The sequence below is a fragment of the Pelmatolapia mariae genome, linkage group LG13 (genome assembly GCF_036321145.2).
Source record: "Pelmatolapia mariae isolate MD_Pm_ZW linkage group LG13, Pm_UMD_F_2, whole genome shotgun sequence".
Classification (NCBI taxonomy): Eukaryota; Metazoa; Chordata; class Actinopteri; order Cichliformes; family Cichlidae; genus Pelmatolapia; species Pelmatolapia mariae.
The window spans coordinates 8,210,428-8,234,989 of NC_086238.1; the positions used below are offsets into that span (position 1 = coordinate 8,210,428).

A 24,562-nucleotide genomic window follows, 5' to 3' on the forward strand; every position below is an offset into this window, starting at 1 on the left:
CCATGAAATAAGTGTCTTCATTCTGATTTTTCTAGTTGTGCTTTAAGACACATAAAAACAATACAGTTTCCCATTCATGGTCCCCTTTAATAACCTAGATCTCCCTGTCCAAAACTTTGACATCAACACATTAAAAAACATCACAAGCAAAATGATGAAAGCAAGCTCAAACAAGCAGTCAAAGATACATACAGCACTACAATCTTTAATAGCTGCCATCAGATCTGCAACAGTAACAATGATACATAAAACACAGCTATACAAAGCAGACAGTGCACTGTCTTGTTAAAGATTCCTGTGTGGCTCCATATAATATAAGAGGTTTTTTATGCGAAAATTTCCTGCTAAAATGTGTCATCCTACATGCAGATTACTTGTTTCTGCTTCTTTGAGGAGCTGAGGGACACCTGTGTCAAAGTGTCTGTATTGCTGTCATCTCCACTGAAATGTTGAGGATTTTCCCTCAGCGTCTGATCAGCTGTATTCTCAAGAAAAGGTTAAAAGAAAGCAGCTACAATAAAACAATTACAAGTTTACATATCAGACACAGCTGAGATAACTATTATACATGGGAGATCTATGGGAGATTACTGTACTTTAGTTGATAACATTATGACCACTAGGTGGAGCAGGGTTGCTACTAAGCAGACTGAGTTTATATAACCAAGAGCTGGTTCTTCATACTTGACTGTGCTGGTTATTGTTTATATTTTGTCAGTTAAAAACAATCCAGAAGATTGTAAATAATATTGCTGCATTTCTGCAAAGGATTTAAGGAAAGCAGCCACAGTAAAACACTGCAAGTCTAGATATCACCCACAGCTGAAATACCTGTGAAATTAACACATTGTATAACAAAACAAAAATATCCTTAGAGCATCTAAACCCAAATAGAACAAAATTCTGAAGTTTCAAGATGGTTATTATAACATAGAAAGTCATAATAAAAAGGCATATGATATATGAAGGTAAAAGTAACAGCAGTCGTTAACAGAATATATTGTATATTCAAACTTTGAACCATAACATTTTTTAATGCAAATCAGAGGCGGAGGAACAGAAAATGTTCTAAAAGTTTGATCATTTGAGATGGAGTGACCCAGGTCTCGAAAATGAAGAATATGCACATATTTAACTAAATTATTTTTAGAACTATAATTAGAGTATCATCTGCAAACTCTCATATTTTGTTCTATTTCAGATTTGCTCAATCTAGTATGAAAACTGAATGAAATTTGGATTTTTTTTTTTTCATTTTCGTAACTAAGGCAGTATGCTTGCACGTCTTTCAACCCAAGCTGTTTCCTGTTATTCTCTCTTAGCAGCATAAAAATAGGCGATGTTCTCTGCAACTCTGTACAAAGCTTCCTGTTATGCACAGTTTCAGTCTGGCTAAGCAATCTAATGACCTATGACACAGTTTATAACTTGAAGGTGGCCTCTAATATACAGGCCTGTTATTAAATGCATAAAACAAAATACACAGCAAATAAGCACTAGAAAATATATTTTCCTAGTAGTATTCTACATGTTTCCTTCTGAATAAAGTTATATTCAACTATACCTTTGAAAAAACATCAGTAGTTGTCTTTTATGGTTTAAAGTTGTGGTCAAATATGAGACTTAGCAGGAGGATTTTTTTTTGTCTTCATAGTTTAACTAGCCAATATTTAGACATTTTTTAAATACATTTGTCCCAAATTACAGATTCTGGTTCATTTTGATGATGAAAATTCAGTTTTATTTGTATTTTATTTAATTGTACAGGTTGGGCCATTTATATGGATACACCGTAATAACATGGGAATGGTTGGTGATATTAAAGTCCTGTTTGTGGCACATTAGTATATGTGAGGGGGCAAACTCCTCAAGATGGGTGACCATGGTGGCCATTTAGAAGTCGGCCATCTTGGATACAACTTTTGTTTTTTCAATAGGAAGAGGGCCATGTGACACATCAAACTTATTGGTAATGTCACAAGGAACAATGGTGTGCTTGGTTTCAACGTAACTTTATTCTTTCATGAGTTATTCACAAGTTTCTCTTTGTTCACAGCCATTGACATGTCGAAGAGGTTAACACTTGAGGAGCGGATTGAAATCGTGTTGATATCTGGTAAACGCAGTAACTGGGTCATTGTAGCAGATTTCAATGCAAGACACCCTACGAGACCACCCATCTGCCATGCTGCAGTTAGCAAACTGCTTGCTAAGTTTCGTGAAACTGGTTCAGTGTTGGATTTGCCAAAATGTGGACGCAAGAAAACTGTCACTACTGAAGAAACATCAGTGGCTGTCCTAGCTTCATTCAGCAAGAGCCCACAGCGTAGCACTCGCCGCATGTCACTGGAGAGTGGCATTAGTCGAACATCCCTTCGGCGGATATTAGCTACTCACAAATGGCACCCTTACAAACTCCAGCTACTGCAGCATCTCAACGAGGATGACCCAGATCGGCGCACAGAATTTGCAGAATGGGCAAAACAAAAATTGGAACAGGACCCTCAGTTCACGCAGAAGATTTTGTTCAGTGATGAGGCAAACTTTTATGTGAATGGTGAAGTTAACAAACAAAACCACCGCTATTGGTCTGACACTAACCCACATTGGATGGCTCCCTCCAAGACTGTTGGAACAACAAAAGTGATGGTTTGGTGTGGTATATGGGGTACAACGATAGTGGGTCCATTCTTCATCAATGGAAACCTCAAGGCCACTGGATATTTGAAATTGCTACATGATGATGTGTTTCCCTCTTTATGCACTGAAGCTGGCACGTTCCCTGAGTTTTTTCAGCAAGATGCTGCACCACCACATTATGGGTGCCAGGTCCGAGCATTCCTAGATGAACAGTTTCCTGGAAAGTGGATTGGTCGTCGTGGGCCAGTTGAATGGCCCCCAAGGTCTCCCAATCTGACCCCCTTAGACTTTTATCTTTGGGGTCATCTGAAGGCAATTGTCTATGGTGTGAAGATACGAGATGTGCAGCACCTGAAACTACGGATACTGGATGCCTGTGCTGGCATTTCTCCTGTGGTGTTGCTATCAGTGTGTGAAGAGTGGGAGAAGAGGGTTGCATTGACAATCCAACACAATGGGCAGCACATTGAACACATTTTATAAGTGGTCAGAAACTTGTAAATAACTCATGAAAGAATAAAGTTACGTTGAAACCAAGCACACCATTGTTTTTCTTGTGACATTACCAATAAGTTTGATGTGTCACATGGCCCTCTTCCTATTGAAAAAACAAAAGTTGTATCCAAGATGGCCGACTTCTAAATGGCCACCATGGTCACCCATCTTGAGGAGTTTGCCCCCTCACATATACTAATGTGCCACAAACAGGACTTTAATATCACCAACCATTCCCATGTTATTACGGTGTATCCATATAAATGGCCCAACCTGTACAATTAAATAAAATACAAATAAAACTGAATTTTCATCATCAAAATGAACCAGAATCTGTAATTTGGGACAAATGTATTTAAAAAATGTCTAAATATTGGCTAGTTAAACTATGAAGACAAAAAAAAATCCTCCTGCTAAGTCTCATATTTGACCACAACTTTAAACCATAAAAGACAACTACTGATGTTTTTTCAAAGGTATAGTTGAATATAACTTTATTCAGAAGGAAACATGTAGAATACTACTAGGAAAATATATTTTCTAGTGCTTATTTGCTGTGTATTTTGTTTTATGCATTTAATAACAGGCCTGTATATTAGAGGCCACCTTCAAGTTATAAACTGTGTCATAGGTCATTAGATTGCTTAGCCAGACTGAAACTGTGCATAACAGGAAGCTTTGTACAGAGTTGCAGAGAACATCGCCTATTTTTATGCTGCTAAGAGAGAATAACAGGAAACAGCTTGGGTTGAAAGACGTGCAAGCATACTGCCTTAGTTACGAAAATGAAAAAAAAAAAATCCAAATTTCATTCAGTTTTCATACTAGATTGAGCAAATCTGAAATAGAACAAAATATGAGAGTTTGCAGATGATACTCTAATTATAGTTCTAAAAATAATTTAGTTAAATATGTGCATATTCTTCATTTTCGAGACCTGGGTCACTCCATCTCAAATGATCAAACTTTTAGAACATTTTCTGTTCCTCCGCCTCTGATTTGCATTAAAAAATGTTATGGTTCAAAGTTTGAATATACAATATATTCTGTTAACGACTGCTGTTACTTTTACCTTCATATATCATATGCCTTTTTATTATGACTTTCTATGTTATAATAACCATCTTGAAACTTCAGAATTTTGTTCTATTTGGGTTTAGATGCTCTAAGGATATTTTTGTTTTGTTATACAATGTGTTAATTTCACAGGTATTTCAGCTGTGGGTGATATCTAGACTTGCAGTGTTTTACTGTGGCTGCTTTCCTTAAATCCTTTGCAGAAATGCAGCAATATTATTTACAATCTTCTGGATTGTTTTTAACTGACAAAATATAAACAATAACCAGCACAGTCAAGTATGAAGAACCAGCTCTTGGTTATATAAACTCAGTCTGCTTAGTAGCAACCCTGCTCCACCTAGTGGTCATAATGTTATCAACTAAAGTACAGTAATCTCCCATAGATCTCCCATGTATAATAGTTATCTCAGCTGTGTCTGATATGTAAACTTGTAATTGTTTTATTGTAGCTGCTTTCTTTTAACCTTTTCTTGAGAATACAGCTGATCAGACGCTGAGTTACGTTGAAACCAAGCACACCATTGTTTTTCTTGTGACATTACCAATAAGTTTGATGTGTCACATGGCCCTCTTCCTATTGAAAAAACAAAAGTTGTATCCAAGATGGCCGACTTCTAAATGGCCACCATGGTCACCACCCATCTTGAGGAGTTTGCCCCCTCACATATACTAATGTGCCACAAACAGGACTTTAATATCACCAACCATTCCCATGTTATTACGGTGTATCCATATAAATGGCCCACCCTGTATATTGCCAAATCACAACAAGAGTTGCCTCATGGCATAACAATATTTAAAGACGGTATTCCAAAGTATTCCTACTGTAGAAAAGAAACAGAAGTTCCGGGCTTGTATCTTTAGTAGTCTTTGAGATATTAATGTTCAATGTGAAAAACAAAAGGCCTGAAAATGGGTCAACTGACCATTTTTCAAAAAGATCTTAAAGTATTTCACATATGAAGATATAAAGCAAATTTTATACCATAAATTCTTTATGCAAATTGGAGACGGTCAAGCAGAAAGCTTAGGTTGATTTGAGAGGCAATGACCCTGATGAGAAAATAAGCAAATAAAAAATCTGGAGTTGATTCAAACAGGGAGCGAAAGGAAGGAAAAGATGGTGACATGTTAACCTGCAGGGGATCCATCATTCATCATGACAGCCTTCTTTGCTGTTCCTCAGTAAAAGCCAGACTTCACACAGGGTTTACAGTTTTGGCTTCTGGAAAATAAAGGGAGCAAAATGTCTGTAAAGTCATGATTTACAGTGAAGATGTCAAAAGGAAACAAAGGGTGCAGGACTTTTGCAAAGTCATGACTAGTCATAATTGTAGAGGGAAAAGTATTTGCAAAGTCATTATGAGTATGCATTACATAATCACTTCTGACAGTGTTGAAGGTAAAAGAGAAGCAGCTAATTCACTGATATCTATCGATCATAAAAACAATTATCTTTATGTGACTGAACTAGGAGGGCACAGCCTCTCACAGAGGGTACTCTGTGATTTCTCTTTACTGCAAGCTGATAAAAAATAGAATGAGAAATAATTTGTAGAAAGTAGGCTATACTGAGCAGCTTCAAATGTAAAGAGAGAGAGAGAGAGAGAGAGAGAGAGAGAGAGAGAGAGAGAGAGAGAGAGAGAATACTCATGTTAAGTCCTCTGTTTAAATAGATTAGTCAAGGAATTCTTTCCAAGAGTGTCATTTTGAAGATGCAAACACAATTCAGTTCCAACTTCAGGAAGTTCAGGAGACACATTTTTCCCACATGTTTGCATTCGTCTGCATGGAGTAGCCTAAAACAATCAAATATTTTAAAAAGGTGCGGGAAAAGTACACAAATGAAAAATAAGTAAATAACCCTGTAGCAGTACAAACACCTCAAACTGAACATGGTGGTTGAGGGGGTGATGATTAGGGCTTGTTTTGTTTTGCAGAGGAGCATGAACACCTCTGCATAGCAAAGTATTCTAGAGTCAAATGTGAGGACATCTGTTTGACAGCTAACATTTGGTCCAAAGTGCAACAGGACAATAATCCTAAGCACAGCAGCAAATCTACAACAAAATGGCTGTAAAATAAAAGACTCAAGGTGCGTCAAGGGCTGAGGTCCAGACACCAACCTGCCTGAAATGCTGTACTCCTTCAGAGAGTTCTACATAAACAAATGCCCCAATTAACGGAAACAAAGCTGGAGAGACGAGTGGGAGAAAATTCCTCTACATGTGAGACACTAATAAAGTCATCAGAAAGCCATTGCTTTAAGCTTTACTTGTCATATGACTGTCTGTATGAGCAACATAGTTTAAACTCCCACGGCGGCTCATTTGAAGAGAAGAAAAGAAACACGTCTTTACCAGCCTTCTGAGACAACGGTGGGCGTGTCGACTCAGTTTGACACGCCCACCGCGGAACTAGAGCATAAAATATAAACTTTAGCTCCGTCCTTTACAGTCTGTTTCTAATCATTCGTTACTTCAAGCGCCAACATGTCTGCTGAAAAGTGCCTCGCTAAAGGTAAGAAATAAATTACAAAGAAATAAATAATTACTCTGTTAACTGAAGGCTGCTTATCGATGTGAAATGCAATTTTTTTCTCCCTCCGATTCGATCTGTGGTAAGGATTTAGCTTCGTTTTTGCAAAATCACGCTTTAGTCCTATGTAACCTCTTCGTGCCGATTTGAAAGCAGCGCCAAACGGTCCAGGTGATTATTGATTTATAAACGTTTATAAACGAAACTCTTTATGCCTGAACCAATTGGTCTGAACAAACAGCGACTCAGTGTGGCGTCTCTGAAAACAAGCAGACATCAGAAAAAAAAAAAAAAATCCAGTTGAAGTACAAGTACAAATGTATAAATATGCATAATCCACAGTCATCTGCCCTGTAATCAAATAGAAATGCTAAATTCACTGTAAGTTTGAAAATAAAGGTGTTTGTAAATTCAGTTAATGCTGTTTCCAAAAAGCTTGGGATGTTGTGTAAAAATACTCTGAAAATGATACTACTGTACAAAATAGATTTTTTTTTTTCACTTTAGTAAAAGTTTAAGAGGAGAAAAGTCTTTACATAACCCCTCTTCAGATTTCCCTACTTACCAGTCATTGTTTTAATGGAAGAAACATTTTGGTGTCCCTCAGGTAGCGCTGCCCCTGGCCCAGTCCCTAAAGACTACATCAGGGTTTACAGCATGAGGTTCTGCCCTTTTGCCCAAAGGACCAGACTAGTGCTCAAAGCCAAAGGAATCAAGTAAGGCTACTCGTTATTCTAGTTTACTGTAGAAATGAAAAATCATGACAGTCATTCAACCTGTGCTTAAACATGCACACATAACCTGCTTTTTTGTTTTCAGATACGAAACCATAAATGTCCACTTGAAAGAAAAACCCGATTGGTACCTTAAGAAGAATCAATTTGGCCTTGTCCCGGCACTGGAGACACCTGCTGGTGAGGTGATATACGAGTCACCCATCACCTGTGAATACCTGGATGAAGTTTACCCTGAAAAGAAGCTGCTTCCCTCCTCTCCCTTTGCTAAAGCTCAGCAAAAGATGATGCTGGAGCATTTTTCCAAAGTAGGTCACACAAAGACTTGCGTATAAACCTTAAGGTTTGTTTTTTGTTAACCACCACCAAATAATAATATTAATGTCACTGTTTCCTACAGGTGATACCGTACTTCTACAAGATCCCAATGGATAAAAAGAAGGGAGAGGATGTCTCTGGACTGGAAGCTGAACTGAAAGAAAAGTTTGCCAAGTTAAACGAGGTAGGGCACACCTTTGAGGCCTCTGGTTCATTTATCCATTAACCCAACATATAAGGTGATAACTGTGTGTGAATGAGTTTGTGCCTGTAAATCACAGTCATTGATCGAAGGTTGTTTTTAATAAAACGATTAAGTTTATCTTTCCTGTCAGTGCCTGGTTATTCCAGTTAATTACAACTCTAATGAATGTAACATTCAATTTCTAGGACCTTGTTAACAAGAAGACAAAGTTCTTTGGTGGCGATTCTATAACAATGATCGACTACATGATGTGGCCGTGGTTTGAGAGGGTAGAAGCGTATCAGGTCAAACAGTAAGTAATAATATTTACAGATATTTAACCTATAGAAAATTGTAAATATGAAAAAAAAAAATCAACTGTGGGGAGCTTAAGTATATTATTTACTAGAAATGTTACAAAAGTTAGAAATGAACAATCCAGAGCAGCATCCTTTTCTAAAATTGACACTTTTTACACTTTAGTTAGTGGAGTCTGTTCTTCCTGTGCCACTAGCTGCACTATTGTGATCAACAGAGATCAATTTTACCATCATCTGTTTACTCCAGTTTTTCCAAATGTTGCAGGGTTTTGTTTTGTTTGTTTTTTTAAACAGAAAAACATAAAGGTATAACTTTGCCACATGGGCCAAGCTTGCTGTGTTTTATTGCCACAGCAAGCACTGTGTCCATAGTTAGCAACACTGCAGTGTTGCTTTTACAGAGGTCCATATGTGCCCCCCCCTCAGCTGAATTCTACTGATCCACTTCAAATATACGTTACATTAATTCATACTTTTTAGTAATGAAAAAAACAACAGTCATGTTGCCAAGCCATTGCAGTTATTTAAGTTGTTCGCAATAGTTCAGTGCGATTGTGGCAATCGTGTAACATGGGTGACTGAAGAGGACAGTAAGTGGACGGGACATTACATACGTGAGAGTTTGAGTATTGCTCATGTTTCTTTGAAATTAAAAAGAGGTCACTCAGCAGCTGTGCAACTAGTTTTAAAGCCTGAGCCGACTCAAAAATTAAAAAAGAAATGGAAATGTGTTGAGGATATTGTGCACTCTCAGTCAAATGTCCGAGTTTGTGGCGAGTTCACTGATCCACTTCTGCACCTGGAAAAAATGCATCTCTTGTTTGTCTCTTTAACGGAGTAACAGAGTGACTTTAGCTGAATATTTATTACCTGTGTGCCAAAGCTAATGGATTTACTTTTCACTCAGTTGCTGAAACTATTGTAAACAAATGGATGTTCAAATGTTGTAATTTACTTATATTTAAATGGCTCTACCCTTTGTCTTATTAGGTTTCTGGATGGCACACCTGAGCTGAAGAAGTGGACAGAACTCATGCTGCAGGACTCGACTGTCAAAGCCCTCATGTTCAGCCCAGACGCCCACAAGGCCTTCTTCAAGACCTTCCTTGATGGAAACCCAGACTTTGACTACGGCCTTTAGGAAGTTATTACTTAGAGTACTGAACAAAACCTTCAGCCACCATTTAATGTTACTGCATTAGTGACTATGACTGATTTTTCATTAAAAAATAAAAATACTGTCCATGAAATTACTACAAATTTGATTTTTCTATTTGTGCATTAAGACACATAAAAACAATACATTGTTTCCGTTTTATGGTCTCATTTAATAACCTAGAGACACACACAGTAAAAATATTACAAGCAAAATTAAGAAAATAAGCTCTAACAAGCCGTAAAAGATATATAAAGAATAACAATCCTTAATAGCTGCCATCAGATCTGCAACAGTAACAATGATACATAAAACACTGTTATATAAAGCAGACAGTGCACTGTTTTGTTAAAGATTCCTGGTTGGATCCGTATAATATGAGAGGTATTTATGTTAAGATTTCCTGCTAAAATGTGTCATCCAGGAGCCGAGGAACACCTGTGTCAAAGTGTCTGTATTGCTGGCATCTCCACTGAGATGTTGAGGTTTTTCCCTCAGCGTCTGATAGCAGTAAGCTGTATTCTCAAGAAAAAGTTAAAAGAAAGCAGCTGCAATAAAAACATTACAAGTCTACATATCAGCCACAGCTGAAATAACTGCAGTGCACCTTCTTTTGTGACTACTTTACTTTGGTTGATACAATCTGCAACCACTAGGTGGAGCAGTGATGCTGCTGTTTTTAATGGTACTGAATCGTGTTGGCACGTGCTTCTTCACGACTGTGCTGGTTTTTGTTTTTATTTCAGTCTAAACATTTATTACAGTAAGATTGTAAATAATATTTCTGGGTTTCTCCACTAAATTTTCCAGTTCCTCCTTTAGCATCGGTGTTAGCAGCAGACCATATTTTATTTAAAAAGGTTTTAAAAGTAGCAGCTACGGCAAAACCACTACAAATTTAGTTACCAGCAAGAGCTGAATCAGCTGATGCGCATGCACCTTTTGTTAGTAACATAACTTATAGTATCACTGAACGATATGTCTGATATACGTGTCTAAAATAGTTCAGTTGCTGAGTGCCTATAAGCTTTCATCCAGGCTGTGATGTAAACCTCCGTTTGATAAGTATGGTGTATACTCCTGTATGAGCACAGGTGCATTTCTCAGCATCTCCTGAAAATGCCTGACTGTTGCTGCATAAAGCTCCCTCTGCAGCACCAGTGTCCTGAACAGGTTGATGGGCTCTGCTCTGCGAATCATCTCAGGAACCTGGACCTCTTCTGGCACTTTAGTGTTGCCAAACATGACATGGTTAAGTCTTTTCTCCTGCAGGCTCCTCTGCACAAAGCTGAGCAAGTCCTGGACCCTGTGCTGCATACTCTCAATGCTCCACGTGATGGTCTTTTTACTCAGCAACAAGTGCAACAGAGCAGTCTTTAAGTGATAGTTTGTAAGGGCACTTTTTCCGGTCAGCCCAGATTGCTTTTTGTGTAAGAAAGTAACAATCTGGAGGCAGTGTAAATGACAGGAATGTTTTGGTAGGCGTTTAGAAAAATGTTTCAGCAAATTCCTCTCGTAGACTGCAACAGATAGGGGCCAGTATGGGTCTGGGAAGCTGTCAACATCCGATGGAAAGTGCGAGACAAAATAAGCATCTGTATCCTCAAGCTGGACCACCGGAATGATGTTCATTACGAAGATTTTCCCTGACGGGAATCGGATCTTCAGAGCACCCGCAGCATCCAGGCTGCGAAAGGTAACATCAAAGTCATATTTGTGAGAGATGCGTCCCCACGCTTTGGTTACAGAGATCTGAAACCACTTCATGACTTGGTCTTTCGCTAAGCAGTTTGTGTCTCTGGAGCACAGCAGTTCATCAGGACTCAGACTGACTTTGGGCGTGTCATTCCTGCCATGCAGCAGACAAAGCATGTCCTCTCCGAGGTTAGCAGAGCCACAAAGACAGCCCCCACTATTCTCCCCAGGTGTGGTCACCTTTATCTTCCCACAGCCCTGCATATCAGGAGGTATGTCACTGGAGGAGCTGCACCACAGGTGGTACTGAAAGGAGTGCGGATCTGGAGGTGAGAAAGGCACGATGAGGTCACATGAGAGCGGTTTGCAAATCTTCCAGGACTCAAACATGCTTCCGATGCCAACAAAGTCCCCGACTTCCATGTCTGTGTCCCTGTTGCACACGCTCCTGAGTGACTCGAGCAAGTCATCTGCAAAACCCTCGACAAACTCCCTCACCCTCCAGTTTTCATGTGCTGAAGTGTAGGTGCATTTATCACAGAAGTTACTCAGGATGTCCTTATCCAGTACCATCATCCTGGGGTTGATGGATCCACTCTCTGAAAAAACCTCTTCCTCCTCAACTTGCCGGACTTCTCCATCAGCCAGATCCACCCTGCACATCTCGATGGTGAAGAATATTATAAAAGACACAGTGCTCCAGAAGTACCAACTATAACCTTCCTGCAAGGTGGTCTCTTCCTGCTTTGAGTCCATCTGTGAAAGCTCTTTCTCCAACTTGGCTTTCTCCATTTCCAGTCTTGCCTCATGCTCCCGCATTCGAGCGATCAGCTCCTCATCCTGCTCCGGGAGTGTGGTGTTTTCATGCGGAAAGAGCAAGGGATGGTTTAATATGGCAGCAGCCACCACCACGCACAGCCGTGCAATGGCTCCCTGCATCTTCAGCTCGTTTCTAATGTGCACATTCAAACAGATCCTGAAATAGAAACATAAATACAGTCAGAGCAGATACAAATGGTTTAGGGCAGTGGTCCCCAACCCCCGGGCCACGGACCGGTACCGGTCCATGAATCGTTTGGTACCAGGCCGCGAGAGTTGAGTCTCGGGTGTGAAATTTGTGGTTTTCAGGGTTTTTATCGTTATTATGTTATCGTTTTTATCATTAACTCGGTTTCCCTGGGTCTTTTCCCGTGTATTATGAATAAATGTTCTTTTTTTGGTACCTGTGCGGGTTTTATTTTGTTGTATTTATCCGTGACACCTTAAAGGCCGGTCTGTGGCACAAAAAAGGTTTGGGACCGCTGGTGTAGGGGCTGATGTATAAAATCATGACATATTTGTATACAAAATCCAGTTATTTTTGATTAAGTTCTCCACCCACCAAGGGAAGCACAGACTGTACCTCTAAATATAGAAGAAGTGCGCTGAGTGACGCACTTGTCCAGTATCAGGCTTTGCAACACAGGAGGAAGGAAGACCGAGCCCATGAGAATAACTTTGCCCTTCTCCGATAAACATATTTAGTTACCACACATTGTGCCTGTTGACATTTATATCATTTTATCGAAGATATAGCAAAACAATACCGCTTTCTTAAAAGAAAAGAAAATCCAAGTTTGTACACTGTGCAATTCAGCATCAGTGTAAAACAATACAGAGAACAGTTCACACTGACTTCATATCTACTTTCCTAGATTTCACCAGATAACCAACATGCAATATACAAGGGGAAAGAGGATATTACATAAATCTCTTTCTTAAGCTTCAAGTTTAAACCAGAATTTACCCCTGTGTGATGCTTATACTCACTATTTAGTATTGTGTTCCATGGCTGCAGAATACATGGTCAAATAGCTCAGGCTGTGCCAAAAAAAATCAATTCACTGCTTGTTCCTTACAATTTTACAGATGTTTAAAGGGTATGAGATTAAGAAGCATCAGTGCTCGGCTGGCCGGACTGAAAAACGGAAACTGTCAACTCTGACATGAATAAAATCTTGTCATATAAGGTGCCAAAAATGAGGTTTCCTCTAGCACACAAGTGAAACAAGAACAGGGAAGTACACATGCATCGTGATCTCACTGTAACATCATGAGATGATGAACTGTTCTCTGCAAGACTCAAGATTTTAAAAAGACAGCGGTAATGAAGTATGTGAGGCCAAAGAGCCGGGGGAAACTTCCCATGACTTACTCACTGGGAAGATTTCCAAGACTTACATTAATGAGACCACCCAAACAAACACTGCGACAGCCAAGAGCCTCGAGACGTAGCTCTTCTCAATCATTTAGGATTAGCAATTGCTACATAACAGAAACATAACAGGAGACTGACTCTTTTCAAGTATTTGCAACTGAGGGTTTACAGAAAGTCAGAGAAGAACAGACTGTAAGAGGTGGATCAAGTACCCAGACTCTTCAATGAAACACCATCATGTGAAAATATCAAAGCAGTGTTAAGTGTGTGTTTTTTTCATCTTAGGAAGGGTAAAAGAAAGGTTTTAATTCCCTTTATTTCAGATTTCTAGTTCAAGTTCAAGTTGGTAAAATGGCAAAGGGACAGATTTCACAAACAATTAGATTTCACAAAGTACCTGCACTTAATATATAATTGCACTGATGATCAGTGCAGCTTCATAAAAATATTTCTCTGCCACGCATGCATTTAAGAAGAAATTCTACAGACATAGCTGAAGTTAAGCACCTTTATTAGTCATCCTGGTAACAGGAAGCTTGTCCCAGTTTATGTTTATGCTTAATTTATTTAAAAGGTTATGAGCAGTTATTTCCATCATGTAAAATCATGTGAAAGACAAATTCTTCATTGGACTCTATGCAGTCCTATAAAAACTAAGTACACCCTATGACTCAGTAGCTTGTAGAACCATCTTTAGCAGCATGTGGTGTAATGACACTTGTGGGCATTTGTTTATGCATAGCTCTCTAAAGTTCCCACCATGGTGTTTTGATCAGGTTAAGGTTTTCTTTTTCAGCAATTCTGTTATAGATTTGCTGCTGTACTTGGGATCATTGTCCTATTGAACCTCCCAGTTTGGCCTGAGCTTGAGCCGTCAGACCGATGGCCTCAAATTTAATTTTAATACTTTGGTATACAGAGGAGTTCTGTGGCTGCCAAACAACCCAAATCATCACCACTGTGCTTGAAAGATTAGTATAAGGTTTTTGTGTTGATATGCTGTGTTTGGTTTTCTCACACTGTGGTGCTGTACATTATATCCAAACAGCTCCACTTTGGTCTTATCTGTCCAAAGGATATTGTTCCAGAACTGGCTTGTTCAAATGTAACTTTGCAAAGCCATACCGCCATATTCTTTTAAGAGAGACAAGGCTTTCTCCTGGAAACCCAGCCATAAATTTTCTGTCTTTTTCAAATTGTACTCTTATTTCTTTTAAACATTTAACATGCTAACTGAGGCCTCAATTTGCTGGGACGTCCACTGCTGGGCAGATTGTGACATTTTGTTAACACACTCCAGACCAGCAAACCGCCAAACTTGTGCTTTTATAAAGGTGGTGACACTTGACAGACTATCCACTAATAAAGCCTATTTGAATAGCAGTACCTGGCTGCTACTTACCCTCCTAATTCCTGTGGAGGAGTAAGGGTGTAGTTTTTCATAGGCATGACTTTATGCAAGGTTTAATCACACAGGGGTCATGTTTTTTTGTTGTTGTTTTTTTAAATCTGTGGCAACTTAGTGGTTTTTATAAACAGCAGATGAAATGCTAAAGCATCTAAATATAGATACGACTCAGAAGCGTATAAATGATGAAGCAAAGACATAACCGTATATGCATATGTTTTGTTTTTTGCAAATATTCTGATTTAGGAGCAACATGAAATATCCTGTGTTCAAACGAAACCTACTTTAAAATGATTCATACGCACAGGAATGAATGAAAGATGTTTCCACCACGGTTGCTGCACCACCCTACATCCAATTATCTCCTGGTGTTTTTTGGGGGGAAAATACTAAACAGCAACTCTCCCACGCTGACGTAGCTGCGTGCTGACACAGTGACGTGGTTAATAGCCCTACGAGCGGTCACCTCCTCTGTTGTCTTAGCAACAAAATAGAGAGGGACTAAAAAAGGGAAACAGACTAAAAAAAAATATTATTCCACACTCATCACTCACTTCACAGGCCGGTCGCTTACCACACGCTGCTCTGTTTCATCCTACGAGCTTCATAAAGCAACAAAGAGAAGCTTAACGTGCCTCGCGTAATCTGGTAAAATAACTGCACGCTTAGCAGCCTGGAGCTCCTGTCGTCCCATCAACAAGTTTGGAGACGTGCGCGTAAAAGACGAATGCGATTGTAAAAAGTTAGCAGACCTACCCGTGTGGTGTTTCTGAGTGAGTTCATGGTGATAAAGTTCATCTTTCGGGTCATCCGGTGAGAGCAGACTCATGCGAGCGACGCGGGGACCGTTTCTCAGCTTCCTTCTGACATTTCCTCACTCCGCGCTCCACCCATGCATAGACAGAGGGACCGCCCTGCTTCCTCTCATCACCCAGAACAGCAGGGACTTTTATGAAATGTGAGGAGCATAAATTACGTTCTTAATGTCATGCAGAATTTTAAATATATCTTAAATACATTTTATATTCAGCAAATATTGCAATTTAAATCAACTTCACAACATTTAATCGTAGCCATGTTACATTGCAAGATACTGCTATATTGTGAAATTCAGCTCTAGTGTAAAGGAATCTGATTATTTTTTCCTATTTAGTGATTCTTCTACTTTTGCTACAAAGTGTTATACAGTTGCAAATACTAAGTCCCTTATATTTAGTCTTAAAATGTGAAAGCGTGTGTGTGCAGTCATTGAGCACACTAAAAAGATCTATATATTTATATAATGGGCAGTTTAAAAAATAATAAATGAACTGCGCTTGATGTTCGTGGATAAAAAATCTCAGTCTACTTTGGAAACGGCACAAAAATACACAGTAATAAGCCTATTAGTAGTAATCCTGTGGTACAGACGTGACCACCCCGAATCTGATAGGCAGTTGTTCACCGAAGCTGTGAAGTTCCAGTTCCAGTGAATGCAACAGCTTTTTCCGAATGCAAGTGAAAGCAGCATTGCATTACATAACAGCAGCGAGTTCCTGGATTGGGCCACTAGTGGAAGTTGTGACGTGCCTCTGTGTAAATGAATAGTTACTTAGTAGCATCAAATGACATTTATAGTTACAATGTTTCTACATCGAGCTCACAAGATCAATTATAAAATTTTAAAGCAGATTTACTTTAAGTACTGATTAGATACCAAAATTGTCTCTCTCAGTTCTGTTTTTTATTATTTAAGTTTTCCCCAGTAACACCATTATTCCTTACAATTAGCATAGATTAAAGCTGTATATGACCTTTGTTTTTTTTTTAAAGGAAAGTGCACCGAGCTTGTTGAAAGTTGTGGTCAGATGTTTACCTACATCATGGCATGGATGTTATAGTGGGGAGGGAAACCTCTTTTAACAGGAGGAAATCTCCAGCAGATCGAGTCTCAGGGAGGGGAAGCCATCTGCCACTCACTGATTGGGGGTGAGGTGCAGTTATTTGGAAATGGCTCCAAGAGATCTTCCCCACTTGTGTAAATCTTCAGTTCTCCTTCTTAGATCTCCTCCGAGTTCCTTAGACTTCTTCATTGTTCTGAGTATTGCTCTGTTCAATGAGTGCTGTCAAAGTCTGGAAGCTGTTTGATATGAAAAAGCAGGAAATGCTTTGTTTGTCATGTAATGATTCATCATCATGCAATCTTTTCAGAAAACTCTCAGCGCAGTTACATTTTGCTTCGTCAGCAACAGCAAACTCAGAGAGAAACACAGAGAGGCAAGTTCTCCCGGTTCTGGGGGACTGACTAAGAGATCATAGAGTTCATTTTTGTCCCAGTTTTATTTTCTCTTCACGTTTACCTCAGCTGCTGAGTGCCTTACATTTTTCAAGCTTTTCTCTGATGCACAGTGGTCCTATGTGTTAAGATCCAACAGAGAAGTTACTACAACTGGTTCTGACAGAGAGGTGTCAGCTTGTTGCATATGGGGCTGCATAGCCTTCAGTGCTGCACTGAGGAACTCTTCATAAGTCTTGTGCCCTCTGGTGGTCCTTTATTCATATATTAGCAGAAATACTTTGGCTCGTTCTCCAGATTGCAACATAACCCACTGGAGAGATGATGCCAATAACAACAACACCAACCACAACAAAAATTTTTGCAATAACTTAAATACAAAGATACAACCATTCCATTTTTATTATAAACAAAATACTGCTGTATATTAATTGTTTCCAGTAAATACCAGTGATAGGATGCTACCTGTGCAACATGTCCAGTTGTGAAATTTCCTTACTTCTAAATATTCCACAGTCAGCTGTTGGTGGTATTTTTACTCAGTTTTAGTATTAGTTATAGTCTCTACATACCAACCTCTGTATATTTTATATATCTTATTTTATTGTTTACTTTATTTCATTTGTAAAACATGTATATACATACTATATACACACTCAAACACACACACGTAGAAAAACATATTTAGTATACACATTCAGTAATGTATATACCTTTACATATTGTACATATATTTATTACTTTTTAGATTAGCCATTTTTATATTTTGCTTGTTTTACATTATTGTATTTTGCACAACTCTGTTGCTTGTGAAGCTCGCACACAAGAATTTCACTCACATGTACTGTACCAGTGTACCTGCACATGTGATGTGACAATAAAAGTGATTTGATTTGATTTGATTTATTATTTGTCACAGCTGGGAGTAATCAGGCTGGATGAGACAAGGGAAGCAAAACTAGAAACACTGACATGAGACACAGACCTTCAAAGTAAAACAGGAAACACACTGACTGAACTCTAAACATGTAAACTTAACAGCAACTGGGGAGACAGAACATAGGAACCTGAAACATGGTACAGAAAGGCACAGTAGACACAACATGGAACACAGTGAAGCCGTATTACAAAACCTAAGAACTAAACCTATGATAACCATAACTGAAACCTAGGGAAATAACAAACATAGTACAACAAAGGACTCAAAACATAAACCATAATATAAAAACACAAGAACTCAAAAAGCTGGGTCAGAAAGACCCAGAACTGTGACATTATTGTATGAAGGGCAAGATTTAGGAAAATCAGTACAGGTATTACAGTGTTTTGAAAACAGTTGACTCCCTGTCTTGTAAACATCCCAATAAATCTCCATCAAAGTCTCATAAGGATAAAAATTTGGAGAAAAAAAATTTAACCAAACTAACAAACATGTTAGTTTTCCATGTTCACAAAATCATTTTATTGCATTTTTCAAAAGCCTAGTTTTTATTTTTAGTTAACTTTTTTTTTCATTTCCAGTTTTAGATTTTAGTTTGGTTTTGGTAAACAGCAATAGCCTTGGTCGAGAAGTCACTGGAGAGATTATATATCTCATGTGGGAACACCCCAGTTTTTCTCAGGCAGGAAAAACTGGAAGTGCTGCACACCTGGAATTCCCTTCTTAGCCTGTTTACACCACAGCCACACTGTTTATATTAACAGAAATTACTGGATGGATGGTGTAATAATGTTAAAAAGCTAGGAAGTGGTGATAGTTTTTAATATATTTCCTCTAAACAAAGATCTTGTTCTGCAAAACCCAGCCAAAGGGCCAATGAAAGAGGACATTTTTATTAGTTGTTTTTTTTTTTCAAGTGTTTTCTCTTTTGAAGTTTGAAAAATGTTTATTAGCATTAGATAACAGCTATGTAATAGACCTAAAAATAAGCCATGAGAACCAAAACCGAAACAAAACTTTTACAAACTCCAGGTTCATCAAATATTATCACATAATATAGAAGCTGTAGCAAGACATTCATCTGTCCCTTATGACACATGATTTTTTTTAAAATGAGCATTATTGTTATGATCATGAAATTAATAATATCAATTCAAAGTGAATATTTTTTTTAACAAATTCACATTGAAAACTAAAACTAAAAACAATCAAATTTAAATAAATTGTAACTCATAGTCAGCTTTCATAACCTGAATTCAAATTCAAGAGGTAACTTTGAATTCTAAAAAAAAAAATCTTGCAAAGTCCTTCAATTTCATTGTGTATACATGTCAGCAGTTACTTGCAGGATTGTTTGATGGTGAACTACGTTTTAACAATATGTCTCTGATCTGGTCTGCTTTTTTCTTTTGGTTCATTTCCTCAAGGTTTTCGATAAGTTTCTTTGAGGCCTGTTTGCCTTCCTTCTGCGCCCACTTCAGCAGCAGCTGTAGCGTTCGCTCCTCAGCATCATTTCGGTAGTCCATTTCATAAGATTCAATAGCAGCCACATTTATCCCAGTGCGGAGAGCTAGGTTTCTTGCATCTCTCCATCCAAGCTCCTTTGCAATATCAGGCAGGTGAGGAATAATGTCAACATCTGAAAATAATGTATTTAAAAAAAGAGAAAAAAAGATGGGTATTAAGACAGCAAAGCGCAATATTACAACTTTACTAAGGATGCCATATGCAATGTTTTTGATTAAAGGATGCAAATGTTAAATTCATAATGAGAAAGAGGGTAATACACTTTTGTTCCAAAGAAAGTTTACATAGAATTAACTAATTAAAAAATGATAATGGCATAATAAGGACTTGTTGTAAAATTATCATGCCTTCAATTATCAGTTGTTACTGCTACTGAAAACATGCAAACAAAAAAGCTTATTTCTTACTGGTTAGTTCAAAAGACAGAGAATAATTAAAGCTCTTATATTGGCTCAAAAAAGTCATGTTTGTTACCTGGAAGAAGAGGAGTGTCATCCTGTGAAGCGGAAACAAAAAGAAAGTTTTAATTTTTTTCAGTTTTGTTTGTGATAAAGTAACAAACTGCAAAAACAGAGAAGATGAGCACTAGACACGATGTTCAAAGTTCCAGACAACTAACCTGTCCCTCCTACATAAAGAGGCAGCTATGCCAGGAGAGGAGAGCAAGGAGAGACACAAAAGTCTTTATCATTCATGTCCATGTGTCCATGTGTGTTTGTGTGTGTGGGCACGCACAAAAAAAGCAATTGGATGAAACACAGATCAAAGAGTAAACATCAGGTCACAGGTGTCCAAAGAAAATAACTTACCTTTTTGTCATTTTCACGGTTTTCATTCTCTTTCTTTTGTTTGCTCCCTAATGAAACACAAATAGAAATTATATAGAAAAATTCATCAAGATACAAAAATATTGAACTGAATATAAATAAAGCCTTCAGTGCTTCAGTGCTGAGCAGGGAAACACACAGTGTCCCCTAGTGGTGCTTTACTCATATATTAGGAGAAATACTCACGTTTTTTCCAGATTAGTGCAGAAATGGCTCCAGCAATAATAAGTACGACAATAACAATTCCAGCAATAGCTGAAATAAGAAGATGTGACCATTACAATTTTGTAATTCTAAATGTGTCCAATATGATTTATTAAAATGCAATAATTTTTAAGGACACCTTACCTCCACCACTTAAATTACCGCCACCATTTTCATTGCAGACTGTGTCGCTGTTGGCTGTACAGGCTCGTTTAATACCACCAATGTCACATCTTAAAAAAACAACAAAAAAAACAACAAACAACCATGAAAGAATCCTTTAAAAAGTAGTTAAAAACATTTCTGTTTAAACAAGCCTTCTGTTGATTAACTTTTTTTTTATTTAAGTGATGTAATTTATATTTACATTTAACCTTTTGTATTGTTTATATTGTTACCTAATGTTCTGTTTATTTTAATCTTTGTGTACAGCGCTTTGTGACTGCCTGTCTATGAAAAGCGCTTAATAAATAAACTTTACTTACTTACTTAATGAATCAAAAATAACAAAAAGGGAGCGGGCAGCCTTAAAGGACAAGTCAATATATTTGTGAGACAGAAGATACTTTTTTAAAGGAGCTACACACACAAGTTACACACTTTTTATTAGAAAAATATTTGGAATAATTACAACAGCTCTACCATCACTTCTTCTTTTACAAAATGAATGAGTTTCAGCAAACAATGCTGGAAATGTTCCAATTATTTAAGTGTATTACTAAGACTGAACCTGATGGTGGTGTACTTGGCTACATTACATTAATAGGTGTTCCTATTATTTTGTACAATGTATACATACGAATACTGTACTGAGGTCAAGTACATTAGCGCTAGAAAATATGCACAGATTTACATGCTGACTGTAATTTCAAAGTCAAATCAAACTTACTTTTTACATGGATGGCAGATTGTGCAACTTTCACTGCTGCAGAAGTGATCTTTCTTGCATCGACACTTGGCGTTCCTACCAGCAGTGCACTCTTCCTCTACTTCTAAATTAGCTGAAAAGTCACACGAGTTATTATTGAAGCTATAAACTCTTAAAAAAAAAACAAAAAAAACCCCGTAATACACTGTTTCAATTTCAAAATAGACCAAGACTGGTTTACTTCTACTTTTTCGTATAAAAAGATTGAGATGTGAACTTTTATATATGAACTGAAATAATGCTTGGACAATTCTGGTACCGCATTTTAATTATCTGCTAAACTTATATATTTAAAAATAAAATATTAAAATATGACATCTAAGAAACTGCTAATAGATATAGCACATGTGTAATCCAGTAGATAATGGTTAATGATAGCTGATTTGATTTCAGGGTCCTCATACTGGACTTAAGCATCGTTAGAGCTGTGACCAGCCAAACATTCTGCAGCAAAAGGTGAACTTTTCTCTAATATTTTGTCTTTAGTTTAGCTGTGAATAAAAGGAACAGCCATGTCCTATCATAACTGTACCATTTGGCTGTGCGCAGGAGGTGCAGGGTTGACAGGTCTCCAGGTCACTAGGGACACTGTTGTATGTGTCACTCTCGCAGATTTTGCATTCGGTATCACTTTCATTAGTGCAGTGCTTTGTTACTCGCTGTCCTACAGTATGGAGAGAGATGATGCAGAAAGAAGTGTGTTAATTGTATTACACTGTTTAAACATGAATAGAATAGAATAACAAACACTAGTAGATCTGTATTTAACTTAAAGAATAAAACCCTTTTTGAAATGAAAAATAATGAAAAACCAAAAGTGACTTATTCTTCTATGTACTGTATACATAAGTCTGACACTAAGAGTTGACTGCGCCATAGCACCACCAGAGATAAGCAAGGGGGTCATAAGTTAATGGGAGAAAAAAAAAGAAGACAGGTTAGTGATGTTTTGTGGTTGTTATTTTTATTTTAATCTTTAATTAAACTTTAATTAAGGCTTATTTTCCCAGTTATCTGGCTGTTCTGGCTCAACAGGTTGTGCTATCTCACTCTGTTACAAAAATTTAGGGAGAAGTTCAGTCATAAGATTGATGACTCATAAGGTGTCAGAATAACTGGAAATATGAACGGGAAACTTCTAGCAAACATCATTTGGAAAGCCCTCGTAAAGCATACGACTTGCAGAGTTGCTGGCCTGCAGGCTGGCAAAAGTAAATGTTTTGATCAGGCATGTCCAGCAAGTTCAGGTCATTCTCCTTTGCAGGCCCCTCCCTCCTACCTTAAATATATTATTTATGGCCCACCACCACAAACAGAATTAATATAGTGTAATTTCTCTTTTCAAATCATTCAACCAATGAATGTATAAAAGTTTTGTACACTCACACAATAGTAAGTCTTGTTCAAAATTAACCTGAGACACTGATACTCAGCAGCTTCACTGAAGCTTCAGGTATTCCAGACGTGAATGATCAATTGCTTTATTTTGTTAACCTGATCACGGTGATGATAACTTTTGTATTATTGAAAATATACATTTTTAAAAGAATATTTTTTAAGCTTCAAAAGAGGCAAGAAGAATTGTTGGCCCCTGGGTGATTGTCAGTTTATGGCACTCTCGAAAAAAGTTTGGACATCCCTGGTTTTGATTAAATGAATAACAAAAACCCTACAGATTACAAAGACTACAAATTACAAACTACATTGCTTGAACTCTATAAGTTCACATAACCAGTGACACTTACCAACGGGGCACTTACAACAGATTTTGTTGTAGGTGCCATCCACACATGTCTCTCTTCTGATGCGGGATGTCCCATTAACTGACCTGTGACGCTGGGACGAGGCAAAGCAAACGCATCTATAAAAAAACAAACAAAAAAAAAAAACAGAAGCAAAAAACGAAACTGAAAGTGCAGCAGCTTGGTTTCCTTTTAGAATAATACGTTCGTTTAGGTTAAATAACAGTTTACAGGTGGTGTTAAGACGCCAAACAGACGAATTAATTGCTTTATTAAAGATTACATTTACCGCACACTTCTGAACTCAGGTGTTACGGTAAGTTGTATCACCCTTCGTGGTTCCCAACCACCCCTGTGGTAACCACCTCACACCGAGCAGAGCAGTTAGTAAAGCTAGTAGAGACAGATGATAGAGGACTGTCTAGTCTATATCTGGTTACTTACAGTGACACAGCGAGCCAAACACAGGAATTAAACCACAGTGAAAACTTCGTCGCCATCACGCAGTGAGTCCAGAGCCTGAAATGTGTAGAGGCTAAAATTTGTAGGCGCGCTCGCAACACGACGGGGCGGGGTTTCCTGTTTGGTTTAGTTGCGCTTTCTCTCACAGGTCATGAGAAGCTACTGTAATCCCCACGGAAAGTCCCAGAAACCACCGCTTAGTCAAGCAGTCAGCAATGACAGAAAATCACATATATCTTTAGAGCTATGTTGCAAAAGCAAACACAATTATAACCAAAAACAAAATTGCGTTAATAGTACAACAGGAAAGTTACACATACCAGATCATCATCTTTTATCGCTTTAGTCTGTGTTGTTTTTCTTTTCAAAAACAAAAGATACGCACTGAGCTATTATGACATTATTTTGTTTGTTATCTATTTCAGATAAAAATAAAAAGAAGGACATGACGAAAAAGAAAGTTTCGTATTTTAACTTATGCCACTAGGTGGTGCTATTGCTCTGTTTCTTGCTCCACCAGCACCCTTTTTTGAGGTGGAGCCTACCACATCCATTAATTCGACTTAACGAAATGATTTTCTTTATAACATTTAACAAGATATGTTATCGATTCTGACTTGATTTATCAGAATGTTATAAAAGATTGGCACAACTGATATTTTAACATGGGTGTTAAAATATGGAATGAGTTAAATATGTGAAACAATATGTTCACAACCAGTTACTGATTGATTTTGCGGCCTAAAAATAAAATTACGCAGATGATCAAAGCTAAAAGAAAGCTCTGCAGGAAGTCAGATTTGTTCACGTCTATGTTACACTAAAGTTTTAAAGGAAGTAAAAAAAATACAGTCTTTGATTTGAAGACTTCTCTTTTAGAGTGAACTTATTA

The 24,562-nt window shown here is 37.8% G+C and overlaps 3 protein-coding genes across 3 annotated transcripts; 1 reads left to right on the plus strand and 2 right to left on the minus strand.

The window, feature by feature from the left end:
- The first annotated feature begins 6,622 nt into the window (after window positions 1-6,622).
- LOC134640236 (glutathione S-transferase omega-1-like) lies at window positions 6,623-9,554 on the plus strand. Its single transcript, XM_063491881.1, has 6 exons — window positions 6,623-6,735; window positions 7,361-7,469; window positions 7,573-7,795; window positions 7,888-7,989; window positions 8,196-8,302; window positions 9,300-9,554. Exons 1-6 carry the CDS (start codon window positions 6,708-6,710, stop codon window positions 9,448-9,450), a joined length of 720 nt encoding a protein of 239 aa, XP_063347951.1. The 5' UTR covers window positions 6,623-6,707; the 3' UTR covers window positions 9,451-9,554.
- An 89-nt stretch (window positions 9,555-9,643) lies between these two features.
- Window positions 9,644-15,643, minus strand: itprip (inositol 1,4,5-trisphosphate receptor interacting protein). Its single transcript, XM_063491880.1, has 2 exons — window positions 15,522-15,643; window positions 9,644-12,136 (listed from the first exon to the last, which is right to left on the minus strand). The coding sequence occupies exon 2, from the start codon at window positions 12,097-12,099 to the stop codon at window positions 10,486-10,488; it is 1,614 nt and encodes a 537-aa protein (XP_063347950.1). The 5' UTR covers window positions 12,100-12,136; window positions 15,522-15,643; the 3' UTR covers window positions 9,644-10,485.
- Window positions 15,644-17,798: 2,155 nt separating this feature from the next.
- Window positions 17,799-23,753, minus strand: fas (Fas cell surface death receptor). Its single transcript, XM_063491545.1, has 9 exons — window positions 23,653-23,753; window positions 23,212-23,327; window positions 21,999-22,130; window positions 21,428-21,539; window positions 20,683-20,771; window positions 20,521-20,589; window positions 20,317-20,363; window positions 19,982-20,003; window positions 17,799-19,619 (listed from the first exon to the last, which is right to left on the minus strand). Exons 1-9 carry the CDS (start codon window positions 23,706-23,708, stop codon window positions 19,312-19,314), a joined length of 951 nt encoding a protein of 316 aa, XP_063347615.1. The 5' UTR covers window positions 23,709-23,753; the 3' UTR covers window positions 17,799-19,311.
- Between the last annotated feature and the right edge of the window lie 809 nt (window positions 23,754-24,562).